The 12844-nt window shown below is 49.1% G+C and overlaps 1 protein-coding gene across 1 annotated transcript in view; it reads left to right on the forward strand.

Annotated features, from left to right (window-relative positions):
• Nucleotides 1–12844, forward strand: part of DTX2 (deltex 2, E3 ubiquitin ligase) — a 30501-nt gene that overhangs the window by 7695 nt on the left and 9962 nt on the right. Inside the window, exon 3 of the mRNA XM_010006026.1 lies at nt 5417–5475. Within this exon, the coding sequence (XP_010004328.1) occupies nt 5417–5475 (59 nt within the window). The remainder of the gene's footprint in view (nt 1–5416; nt 5476–12844) is intronic.

Raw genomic sequence — 12844 nt, forward strand, 5'->3', positions numbered from 1 at the left:
AGGTTGGATGGTGCTTGGAGCAACCTGGTCTGGTGGGAGGTGTCCCTGCTCATGCAGGGGGGTTGGGACTGGATGATATTGAAGGTCCTTTCCAATCCAAACCAGTCTGGGAATCCAAGGATAGCAGCAGATGGTAGAGCCCTCTGGGACTGCAGGGACTGGCTGTGGATGAGCAGTGCTATGGCTGCTTGGGGTCTGTTGCAATTTGTTTTGCAGGGCAGCTGTTCGTGGTGTGCAAGGGGTGAGCTGGCTGGTGTCTTGGCAACAATCCCTGGCCAAGCCAGCCTTCCTGGGAGTTGCAAAGGGATTGTACAGCTAAATCCTTGCTGGGGACAGCAGAACGTGCCACGTGGGGAAGGCGACAGCTCTTTGGATGCTTGGAAGAGAGTGTGAGAGTGCTGGCAGACCAATGTGACAGGCAGCTCTCTGCAAACCCTGCACCCCCAGCCTTGCTCCCTGCCCTCCTGGCCACTCTCTGGCTGTCCCCACGGGGCTGTGAGTGTGCCCTGGGCACCTGAGATTGCCATGGTGAGTGGGACATGAGCCTTTGGCAGGACCTGAGCCTGGCCCAGGCGTGGAGATGCTGCTGGACACTTGCCCAGCTACAGGTTTTGTCAGGGAGGTGGTTTTGCAGGCAGGACTAGGAGCCGTCTTAATCTCTGCAGCTCCCTTTCTGTTCATGAACACCAGTGTTTACCACTAGATGTACCTGTGGAAGCCCCTCTTTTCCATACCCACTGTGGGAACAACGTGTGGATCACAGATCCAATCCCTGGCCATGCTGAGCCTGGAGGGAAGCAGTAGCTTCTGGGGAGGGGGGGGTGGAGCTCACCCACAAGAGACCCTGGGGAAGGGCACAACAAAGATGTGCATTGCTGGCTTTTCATGGATGATGGATGATGTCTGGATCTGCAGTCCTTTGGGATTAGTTGTGTGCTCTCCTTCCTTCTGACCAGATGGACACACACTCAGGAGGACAAGCTCTGTCTGCCAGCCTGCTCTGGGAAAGGGACTTTCTCAGCCCCAGTGACAGCTCGAGGTGGCTGTTCCCCTGTCACCCTGTGCTGGGCTGGAGTCAGAAATGCCTCTGGGGGGGTGTAATTGTTCCTGGCTGAGGTTACAGTCTCAGAGCTTGTGAAACCCACGTTCCAGCTGAAAATACCCTAATTTCTGTGAATTAGGAGAAACCTGAGTAGCAAAGTCTAACAATGTGCTTCATTTAATTCTGAAGCTCAGAACATTCCTGGGTTATTTTATCCTCTGGGTTCCCTGCCTTCCCCCTCTGGGCTGGGCTTGGTGTGGTGGTTAGTTCCCCTTCCCTTGCGGTTGGTGCCCATCTCCTCCTGCATCACCCAGCAGTGTAGCTGACAAAGCACTAATGATCCTGCCCTAATTAGCCCACCAAGGCTTTTTCTGTGTCCAGCACTGCTCATTCCTCTTAGCTGTGATGTGCAATTCCTATGTTGGCACCATGCTCAGAGGCCAAAGGGAAGGAAGCACCATGCTATGGTGGATCCTCTGGTGTCTAATAAAGGTTGTGTTGTGTCCAGCCCTCAGCCTTTGGCTTTAAAGCAGCCCTGGCAGATTAATTGCTTTTACAAAACTGCTTATCTTCACAAAGCTTGCAGGGATGACCCAGCTCCTGCCTCTCTGAGCTGCAACTGCCAGAAAGGCTCAAAAGCTATTAGAGAGAGACTGAAAGACATTGCAGTTGCATACACTCAGTTTCTTTAGGAAACACAGCTAAAAATGGCAGCAAAGAAGCAAACATCTCTCCTGCAGAGCTGAAAAAGAGGTATAGCTCATCCTGGAAAGCTGCCTAGCTCCCTGTGTGGCTGTGACAGTTATTTATTTCTAATATGCAGGCAGGAACAGCCCCCAGGATGGGCTGTTGGTAGTGCAGGCAGGTCTGGGCTGCTGTGGCTTTGGCAGCAATTAAATGGATTTCCTGCTTGCTGGAGGGTGGGTGCTGGGGAGGGAGAAGGTGGAGTCAAGCATTTCAAAATGCAGGTTTAATTTCCTGATACTCTCAAGAGGGTCAAAGTCACTGGAAAACCCAGAGAGGAGTGCCAAGGCTTAAACAGATGCTAATATCCTTGGCTCTGCTGCTAATGCATTAAATATATGTGGGCAAGTTATTTTGCTTCTCGGTGCATTAATTTTCCTCCTGTGTGTTCAACAGAGTTAATGAATCCAGTCTCTCTCTCAGACAGCCCTGAGATCTGCAGATGAGAGGGTGCCATGGCAAGGGTAGTGTCCTTAGATCAGTGCCATTCCCTGGATCTGTGAAGTAAAGCTCAGCTCCCAGCCACCTCCTAGCATGATCCTTTCCACCCTGCATGGGAAAGCTTCCATCCCTGGGGCAAGAGCTGCTCTGTCCCCTGCACTGGGCTGGTTCATGACAGAGGAGGACACTCCTGAAGCATGGCAAGGAGTGCCCTGCTTGTCATGTGAGCAGGTGGAGCTGCAGGCAGCAATCTTCTGGGGGATATATGAATTACTGTCCCAGCCAAACAAATCCCTGCTGGAGCTCTCCTGCCTCCTCTGAGCTTATTTGGTTTTGGATGCTGGTCTAGGTTGTGTCTGTAAATCAGGCAGGCAGCCTGGAAGGGGTGGATTTTATTTAAATGTGTGGGGACTGAGTCTTGGGGCCTAGGGAAGGATGCTTATAGTATTGTGGTATTCCTAGGAAGGGTCTGGTGCTGTACCCTCAGATCTCCCATGGGGAATGACCCACAGCCAGTGCTTTATAGGATCAGGAGGTGTAACCAAGGGACCAGAACCTGGGCAGGGCCTTTCCTTTTCCCTCTCCTCCTTTGCATCCTTCATCTGTAGGCACACCTGGGGTGGCAAGGAGGGGCTCTGCTGTTTCCACTGGACCCATTGTGACTTGTCCTGCTGCCTGTTAGCTGGCATGGTTTTTGCTGGGTGGTTTTCCTGAGCAAGCTCCTTGGTGCCAGGGGCAAAACCACAGGCCCACGTGGCTGTAAGCAGCACACCAAAGGTCCTCTTCTTGAGGGATTCAGTCTGGGCTTTGGCATCTTCTTGAGAAGAAAGGTAGGAGAGAAGCTGCTGTATGGTCATTGTGTCATCATGCACCCAGTTTGATGGGGATTGGAATTAGATGATCTTTAAGGTCCTTACAACCCAAACCATTCTGTGATTAGCCCTGGAAAAGGGGTTAGACCTTTGGATGTTGTGGTAGCACTTGGTGTTAATGTGAGGCAGGACTGGATGGAGCCCTGATCTGGGAGGAGAAGCATTGCCTGGTATCCATAAGGTTACCAAGACACCATGGTACAGGAATGTGTGGCCTGGCCTGCTGGCTGGTGTGTGGGGAGAGAGGAAGGAAGAAGGGGCTGTACTGAGTGGAGACGGTGGGTTGCCCCAGACTTGCCCACCTCTACTCCATTAGGAGGTGGTGTACACATGGTTCAGGTGATGCTCAGCTCAAACTTGGCTGCCCAGTGTCTGAGATGGCAGCAACCACAGAAGCCACATGTCCTCATGCTTTGCTGTCTTTCTGGTGTTGCAACATCTTGAAATTCTGGAGCAGTGAGTGGTTTTCTCATCCTGAAGTATCAATCTGCCCCCGTAGCAAATTGCCTGGGAACCAGAGATGGGAAGTCTTACCAGGATCTTCTTGCTGCATCTTTGAGGACAGCAACTTACTTAATTTGCATCCTTTTCTTCACAACCTGGTGACCCCTGTTGCAGTCAGTCCCCTCCAGCATGCAGAGCAGCAGGAGAGCAGGAGCTGCAGGGAATGGAACACCAAAATTAGACCCAGGAGGAGGAATTGATACCAGGAAATGTTCAGGAATCCAGGCATTGCCTTTCAGGTGTTGCAAGCCCAGCCTGAATGTCTGGCTGGGAGCCAAAGGCACTGACTGGTTAGAAATCTGGTCTGTGGGCAGCAGAGGTTTGGTGGCTCCCACTCATCTCTCTGCTTGCACTGAAGCTCTTCCATATCCCCCTGACCAATGGCCCCACCAACCTGCCTCAGCTCTCTCCCAGAAAGCCAGGGCTGGTGTGGAGATACTGGAGCAGCTGGGGGCTGAAATATGGACTAAATGTGTGTTGGTGCTGCTGATGAGCTTGCTCTCAGAATTGAGGCACAGCCTTGTCACCTCTTCCCCTTCCACCTCCAAAAACAACCCTCTTCAGACCCCGGGCAGGCTGCGGGTAACGTTCCTGCACCATCTTTGGCATTGCGACACTTCCACATGCTGTGGTTGCAAATGTACAGTGAGTGTGGTGGCAGAGGTACCTCAAAGCAGTGTGGCTTTCCTTTGATGTCACCAGCAGATGTAGAGGAAGTCCCAGCACGTGGCAGCCCTGCTGGGACACTGACATGGTGCCCAACGGATGTGACCCAGCCCATGTCCCACCACCTTGTTAGCCGAGGTGCTGCTGACTGGAGATGCATGTGGTTTGCCCACGTGAAAGAAGAAGTGTTTGGTTTCTCCATCATCACATCAGTTGGCTCAAAGCCTCCAGCTGTCAGAGCTGACACCCTTTGCCTTGCAGCTGATCAGCCGCTCACCAGGCTGATGTAGTCTTATCTGCAGTGCCCTCACAGCTTCCAAAACTCAATTGCAAATGCATCAATTACTTATCTATTTACCTCTGCAGATCTCAAGGGCTCTTCCCACTTCTTGAGAGCTCTAGCTCCTGGGTGACTTGGACTCAAGCCTTTCAGTGCAGGAGAGTGGAGAGTTTCTCTGGCCATCTCCCTGAAGTGTTTTCCCCTTTCCAGAGCAGCTCTGGTTTTGCTTTCTTCAACCTCAGGTGTAAAGACCCTGGGGTCCCCCACAGCTCATCTGCTTTCCTGGCAGAGCAGAAGGTTCAGCTTGATGCTCTCTCATATTTTTACCTTCCATGGGGAAGTGAAAGCACAAACTCTTCAGTATCAGTCACATGCAGAGTGGAGGGATGGCTCAGGCACCGTGTTGCCTCCTTGGCTGCTCAGTTAGAGGAGAGAAGGAGGGGAGGTCCAACATCTCTCAGATTTTTGGGAGCAGGGTTACACTACAGGATCAGGGCAAGGTGTTGACAACAGGGTCCACCAACAGGCCTCAGCAAGAGGGGTGGGTGGGTCAGACCCAGCACCCAGCCAGGAGGAGATGGGGTTAGAGCCAGCTACCTACAACAGAGCACAAAGTCCTTGGAGATAAAAAGACCTACAAGACAGCTCTGGCAAGGCCAGGGCTCCTTAAGTGGAGCTTCTGGACTAGTGGGCAAAGGGTTTCTGGGTGGGGATCCCAGGTGGGGCTCATCTGGGCCATCAACTCCTGTTAATACATTTAGGGCCCTGGCCCTCAGGAGGGAGTAGATTGTAGCTGAGGTGTTTCTGGTTTGGTAGCAGTTGATTTGAGCTCTTCAACTTCTTGTCACTGTTCTTTTCTTTCTCCAGTGCTCTGAACCTCCCAGTCAAGATGCCCAAGCCCAGCAAGGTGAACCAGGCCCTGGCAGGTAAGGACCTTGCTCTGCTTGGCCTATGCTGTCCCAAGGGTTACCTGAACAAGCCACAAGCTTTTCTGTGCTACTAACTTTCCTGTGTTAGATTTTTAGGCAAAGCCTGAAATGTGACTTGTTTTCAGGGTTTTAGGCTCAGTGACTTTTCAGAAAGGCAAAGAGGGCAAATTTGGGGGAGAATGGAAGGGTGAAAACTTAGTAGCTGCTTTCTTGTCAGTGCTGGTCCTGAGGATCTCAAAATGAGTGGGTTTGTTTGTGGGTTGGGTACTCATCTCCTGTAGGTGTGGGTGAGCAAGTAGTGGGGGGGGAGCACATGGATCAGCACTACCTGTTACTTGCTGCTTCTTTTTCAAGTCAAGGGGGAAGAGTGGTGTGAGATGGTGTTTGGTTTTCCATGGGATTTTATTTTCATTTCAACATGGTTTTATTACAAAAATTCAGATGGTCTTTAGCCTAAAAAAGGATTGTCGTGCCTTGTCTTGGGGAAAGGAGGGGTCAGCAGTTGAATCAGATGTCTCCTGTGGCAGCAGAATACAGGGTTGCTTGTTGTTGTCCAAACCTGCAAATAACAAGGCTAAATACACCTGAGAAATGTGTCTGGGAGGGATCAAAGTGCCAATTTTCCATGCTCCTTTTCAGAGTAGATTTGCCTCTTACACATGAACTGGTGTTTCCTGGAAAACAACCACTCACACCCACAGCTTTCCAGGGAAGTGTTTGCTCCAACTCCTGCAGCACCAACCAGTGGGACCCTGGTGTGGTGGTGCTTGGGGAGGTGGGTGCTCTGCTGAGAGCTGATGGCTTCCCTCTTCCCACACCCTTAAAGTTTATTGTAAGGTGGTAACCTGGGGGTAGATCAGTAGAAATAGACCTAATGTGTGGTATTTTCTGGGCTTTTCTGTACCCATTTCAGACACTACAGAATGCCTGTTAGCCCTCTCCTTCCTTTGGCTTTGTCCATGTTTGGTCTGTTGAGGTTTTTAGCTCCTTGGATGCCAAACTTTGTTCCTGAGCAAGTGGAGACTTCTTGCTCCTAGAGAAAATGGTTACCACCATTGGTTACCTGGGAAAGGTGATGGTGCTTGGTCTCCTCCCAAGCCAACAGGCTTTGCCCTGCTAAAAAGTGATCCCCAAGATTGATGTTTGCAGTCACCTGGTGTTACCGCCACGTGGAAAACTGTGTCTTGCCTGTCTCTGCAGCCAAGTGGGAACTGCACAAAGGCTGATTCTGAGGGTCCTCTGACAGCCCGCAGCCCATCTGTCTCCCTGTTAGCAAAGCAGCCTTTGTGGAAATGAGGTGTGAAGTCAAAGCTCAGACCTCCTCTAGGTGGGTGTCCTGAGCAGAACTCCTTTTAAAAGCGCTGACTTTCATCCCTTGGCTATTAGTACCGACTGTGTAATTAGGTGCTTAATCACACAAAGGTAAATACAGCAAAGAACTGAAGAGCCCTGCTGAATCCAGGCTGTTCATGTTATTAAGGGTGCTCTCCTTCTCCAAATGCAAATGCTGTTAATTTGGAAGAGGTGAATATGCAGGGTCCATTTACACCTTTAGGTACAAAAGTGCTGCAGGAGAGTTCAGTAGAATAAGCCAGTTACCAGCATTTAGTAAAATAAAATGAAAAGGTTAAGCTTGTCACTGATACCTCTGTTGTTGGGGGTCACAAAAGAGGGAATAATTAGAAATTTTAATAATCTTTAGCTCTTTACCAGGCAGCTAGGAAGAGGCAGGCTGAGTTGCAAGAGGGTGCAGAGCGGAATAGACTGGGCAGAGTGTGGGCAGAGCAGAAGCAGCTTCCAGTATCTCCCAGTATCTCATCTCCTTCAGATCCAGGTCTTCATAGGACACAGCTTTGATCAGTGCTGTGCTGCCTTCTGCTAAGTGTGAGAGACCTCAGAGGTGCAAGGGAGGAGAAAAATCTGAACTTGAGCCTGTTCTTAAAAATCTTATAGAAGCAGAGGAAAGATCTGGACAAGCTAATTAGGAAGTGAAATGGAAAGAAATCTCTAGGAATGTTTCTGGTAAAAAGCAAGCGGTGGAGTTCTGGTAAAAAGGCCAGATTTTATCAGAACATTAATTGGCTTGGTCTTGAGGGACACCTCTATCCTCTGCTCTCTATTTCTAGAACCTCTTGTGGGAAGTGGTATTTTATTCTTGTTTAAAATCCTGCAGATGTTGTTTGAGTTACTTATTATTCAGGTGATTCTCTAACACAGGCTGGGCCCCATTTGTTCCTCCAGTCCAGCTGGGTGGTGGGAAGGCTGGGGACCCAGAGGCTCCCTGATAAGGTGGGACAGAGGGAAGCCTCTGGTTTCAACTGAAGGTGACTTTATTCTGGGAATCATATCCAGAAGTTTCATAACCCTGGGTCTGTCCTGAGGTGCTTCTCAGGAGCTTTGGCTCTGGTTTGAAGCAGGAGAGAAAAAACCCCTGAAGATTGTGGGCAACCTCAAGAAATGCTGCAGGTCCATCTCTGGGATAAAGAGGGAACTTCTGGTGGATGAAGAGGAGATGAGGGATCCTGTGGGTCCAAGGGAGAAGGCAGGTTTTGTTGGTGTGATGAGTACCTGGGGTTTTGAGTGAAGGATTTTTAAGCCTGTCTTCTAAAAGCACCACTTGGGATCCCAGCAATCATGAAGCTGACCTCAAAATCATGTTTTATACCCCCAAAAATAATTATTTTTCCTTGCTTTGTGCTACTTGAATACTTCATGGTGCATGAGAAAAGTTGTCATTTAAGCTTTTCCTTTCCCTCTGAGTGGTTGGTTGGTACAGTGAAGTGCCAGAAGTTCTGAGCCATCTGTGGAACCACAGTGTTGGTGTTTAAAGATCAGCTGGACTAACATCCCCCAGTAATAATGGAGTTTAGCTGGTGTGCCTTGGGTCTGGGGGTGGACATACAAAGGCCCTTCTGATACTATTTTAAGATGAAGGCTGGAAATGAGCTTTTTTTGTTAAATGAAACGGAGTGTCCCTCATTTGCATGGTTCCTAGAGCTGGGGTGGTTTGAAACATACTAACCATAGTGATATTTCATAGTGATAATAGCAATGCTTTTCTGAGATCTGTTGTTTGTGGTGGATATAATGATACAAATAGCAATGCTTTTCTGAGATCTGTTGTTTGAAGGTTAAGCTCTGCCCTTTCCCCTCTACCTGCTTAAACCCAGGACTGGAACCAAAGGCTTTACCAGTCTGAGGTCTGGACAAACACAGATCCAGTGACCAGGGGGATGTGTTTGGCTGGGAGTGTCAACAAGTGTGAGCTCAGTGCTTGCTACATGATGCAAGGGTGTTTTCACCATGCTCAGTTTCTGCACAGGATATTACACAAGCCCCTGGCAGATTTACATGGCAGGCTGAGAAAAGCTGGTGGATGTTGTCATTGCTCCAGTGAAAATAATTTTACCACAAGGAATCAGCAATGTTATATTTCTGTCCAGATAGATGCTTTGAGCAAGGGAAGAGAGGCAGTTCTCAGTGTGGTTGTTGCACACATGGATAGGATTGGATCAGATGCCAAAGGATCCTTTGCAAAGCTTTCTGTCTCTTCCCTCCTGCAGTCCTTGCAGGGATGAAACCCAGTGGAAAGTGTGAACATATTAAATTAGCCCTGGGGTAGCTAATGAGCAGCAGGAACTCTTGCAGGAACACAAGGGTGTCCAAAGCAGTCTTGGTCTAAGCAAACTTATCTTGGTGGAGTTTGGCCTTTGTGTATTTAGGTGAGAGTTTGTCCAGGGCCACATATGCTCCTGACATAACTCCACAGATGCCTACAAGTCCTGAATTGAAACTGTTGTGCCCACAGGTCAGCACTGGAGAAAGGAGCCACAGATGTGATGTTTGTCTGTGTATTGGTTTGGCACTTTGTATGAACACAGGCTCCTATGGAAGGCTGGGGTCAGAGGAGATCCCTTACTGGGGAGTCTTACCTCCAAGCTTGTGGGAGGCTTGTTAGATGGTGAGATTTCCAGTATTGTATTAAGTTTTCAAGGAAGCCTTGCTGCTGGGGTTTGAGAGGAGCCAGAAGATCAGTGTAACACCTCTTTGAATGGTTTACATTATGCAAAAGATGGTTCATTGTGTGTCTCTCTCCAAAGGCAGCAAAAGGTAAAAGTGGAAAATTACCTTTTCTTGGCCAGTTTAAGACTGTCCATGGAACATTTGGTTGGGGTAATTCTCCTGGTCCCACGTTTGCCCTCTGCTGCACCTCAGTGTGGAGCTGTAGGTGCATTTGCAGCTCATAAAAGGAGAGAAAGTTTCTGGAATAACTGTTTATTTTCTTTGTGATGATTCATGATGTTGGCAGGCTGTTCTGGACATGTTATTGCAGGTGTGAGAGGGGCTGTGTTAGAGGGTAGCTGAACTCAGCTGAGCTATACTTGGTCTGATTTTTTGAAGGCAACATTTTGTCCTCCAACATGAAGAGCCTGCAGTTGCTTGTTCAGCCTCTGCTTCTGACATTCTTTTTCTTTTAAATGGGCTCTGCATGTTAATATTAGCAAGAGGGTATTGATCTTTTAAGAAGTATTGATCTTTTAAGAAGAAGACATGAATTTTGCATTTGCTTATCAGTCAGCTGTGTGTGGGTGGTTGATAATCCCTGTTAGTCTTCGGACTTGCTTTTCAAATGTCAGTCTCTGCAGTCAGTGCTGTCACACTGCTTAGGAGCAGATTTTCTTAGAGGCAGCTTTCACCATTTTCCACACTAATTCTGGGGAATTGCATTTGCCAGCCATGGAGAGGTCCAGCATCTTCCCTGTTTCTCAAAATCGATGTTCCTCTGGGCTCTGATAGGTGGGAATTGGTCCTGCTCTTCTGGGAATACCTCTGACTGTCCTTTAACCTGCTGAAAGAGGGGGAAAGTACCTGCCTGGTGTGCAGCTTCGGTGCTCTTGCTGGGTTTGCTCCATTCAAAAAGCAAGTAGTTTTTGTTATGGGAACATTTAAGCCTTCCTTAAGGCTCTCTGGGAGTAGCAAAGGACTGCTGAGGGCAGACAATAGTCTTGCAGTCTTTAGTTCAAGGCTTAAAGGAAGTTATTTTGGTTGTGAAATTTCTGGATCTCTTGTTCAGTAAGAGGCCTGCAGGCTTGTACTGCCCTCAGAGGCTCTCCTGAGGGACAGCGTGGTGCTGTCAGCAGGTTGAGGGGTGCTAACTCAGTGCTTGCATGCTTTGAAGATCCTCCTCTGGCCCTGCAGCCTCCAGGAACTGGGGAGCTACACCTCAGATCTGAATCAACAATGCTGGCAGCTCATGAGGGTGATCCATGGCTGCCTGGTTTGCTGTCACCTGCTTCCATCTGGAAGTGTGTGGTTTCACTGTGCCTTGGGTCTTGACTGGACCAGGTCTGCCGAAGGTTCTTGAGTAACCCTGAGGAAATTACTGTATCCATCTGTGCCCCTTTCCTTGTGAAACTCCCTTCTGTCCACCTTTTGGTCCTTGGATGAGAAAATCTTAGTTAAAGCATCTGACTTTGTGTATCAAGACAGGACTTGGACAGGTTCTGGAATATTAATTGTGCTTGGACCTTATGTGAAGGAGAAGCAAAATGCAGTGGGCACTGGGTAGGGGTGGTTCTGCTCGTGGGACAGTGACACAGGCTTTGCACAGGGGATTTCTGGTCACAAGGTGCAGCTTCTTGACTCTTTGCATATTTGAGGCAGAAAATAGTCTTGCCACTTGCTCACAAAGCTGGCTGCTGCTTCCTGCCATGGCTCCATTTTCAGTCATGTGTGGGCAAGACATGTTTGTCCTGAAGAAAAGTGCTCTTTTATTTTCCTTTCCCAACCCAGCTGAACAGATGCCTGACAATAGCAAATCCTGAAAAATCTGTTTTGGTTGTGGATCACTGTGCAGGATGGCAAGGATTTCCACAACATTAGGATGTGGCTTTGCATGGTCTTTTGATCAAAACTTCTGGGGAAACACTGACTTTTAGGTTCTCTGCTCTTGGGTTGTGACCACAAGCATTTATTTTTTAGTTCTGTTGGTGCCTGTTGCAAGTCACTTGTTGGGAAAGAAGAGGCAGGTGTTCTCTTGGCTGTGAGTTTAAAAGCAAAGTGTAACCTTAGAAATGTTCTGACTTGTAACTGGTCTGTGTTTCCCAAGCAAAAATCCTATTAGATCAGCATGATCAGCTCTCTGTGCCAATTTTACCTTCAGGGAATGGCTGTCCTTTTTAATGATTCAATAGCTTTAACAAACTGCATCCCATGGATATGGCTGGCTGGGGTGGGGGAGGGGGAGAATGGGGGTGCTGAGGGAAAACTGGAGTGTCAGGGAGGAGATGGGGTGGGGGGAGAGAGAGAGGGGCAAGGGGGCTGGGCTGGCAGGGGAGCTGAGCAGTGCAGCCCCAGCCCAGCCTGGCAGTGTTGGAGGGCAGTTAGTGGCTCTCTGGGGGTCAGCTTGGTGGGACAGCTTTGGAACATGTAGTTTTAGGGGGAGCAGGACCTTCAGGGGTTACAAGTGATGTCCCTCACCCTTCAGGTCCCCAGGGTCAGGGCTGCTTCCAGGGCTCTGGAGTGGGAGGACTTTCCACCGCAGCAGACTCAAAGCTTGAGGAGCACTAAAGCCCTGAGGAAAGTGATGTTCACACAGCAGCTCAGAGGGTCCTGAGCCAGATTCATGCCCACATTTCCCTGCTTTAACTTGCTGCCTGGTCTCCTCTAAAAACTTCTGGAATCCTATCCTTGTCCTGCCTCTAATCCTGTTGCCTCTTGGCTGTTTGACATCCCCTGTGCTCAAGGGCTTGGGTTCTGTTTGATTTTTCTCTTCTTTTTTTTTGGTGGTGGTTTTTGGTTTGGTTTTTTTTTTGTTGGTGTTTTTAATTTCCTTTGAAAGGTTGAAGGCTTTTTTTGGTAATGAATGTGTTTCCCCATTGTTTCCTTCCTGCATGTTGACCTTGTACCCACTGTAGGCATGACGGCTATTCTGATGTCAGCCGCTGGACTCCCCGTGCACCTCACCCGTGTGCCTCAAGCTGCCAGCACCCATAGAGCCACTAAAAAACACAGCTCAGTTAAGGAGGGGAGGAAAGTGCCCAAGAAAGGTAGTTCCTGCTCAAACTCTCATATTTGCTTCCATCTCCTTTGCTTTTTTGTCTCTGCACTTGTCCTGCCCTCCCTCCTTTCCTCTTTTCTCTCCCCTCACCCTCTTGGCTCTTCTGATTTGAATGATGATGTTTGCCCCACTGAGGGGAGAAGCAGGGCACGTCTTCTCTGGCTTGCAATGGTGTCTGACAGGCTGTAAAATAAGGTGATAAAGTAGACTCTGTCCTCTGGTAGCTCTGTTTGTTTCCATCAGTCATTAAAGCTGGAGCAGCCCAGTTGTTCTCTGTGTGTGTCAGATTCCTGCAGCGCCCCCCCC

The sequence above is a fragment of the Chaetura pelagica genome, unplaced genomic scaffold, assembly GCF_000747805.2.
Source record: "Chaetura pelagica isolate M959 unplaced genomic scaffold, ChaPel_1.0 scaffold49, whole genome shotgun sequence".
NCBI classification, from domain to species: Eukaryota; Metazoa; Chordata; class Aves; order Apodiformes; family Apodidae; genus Chaetura; species Chaetura pelagica.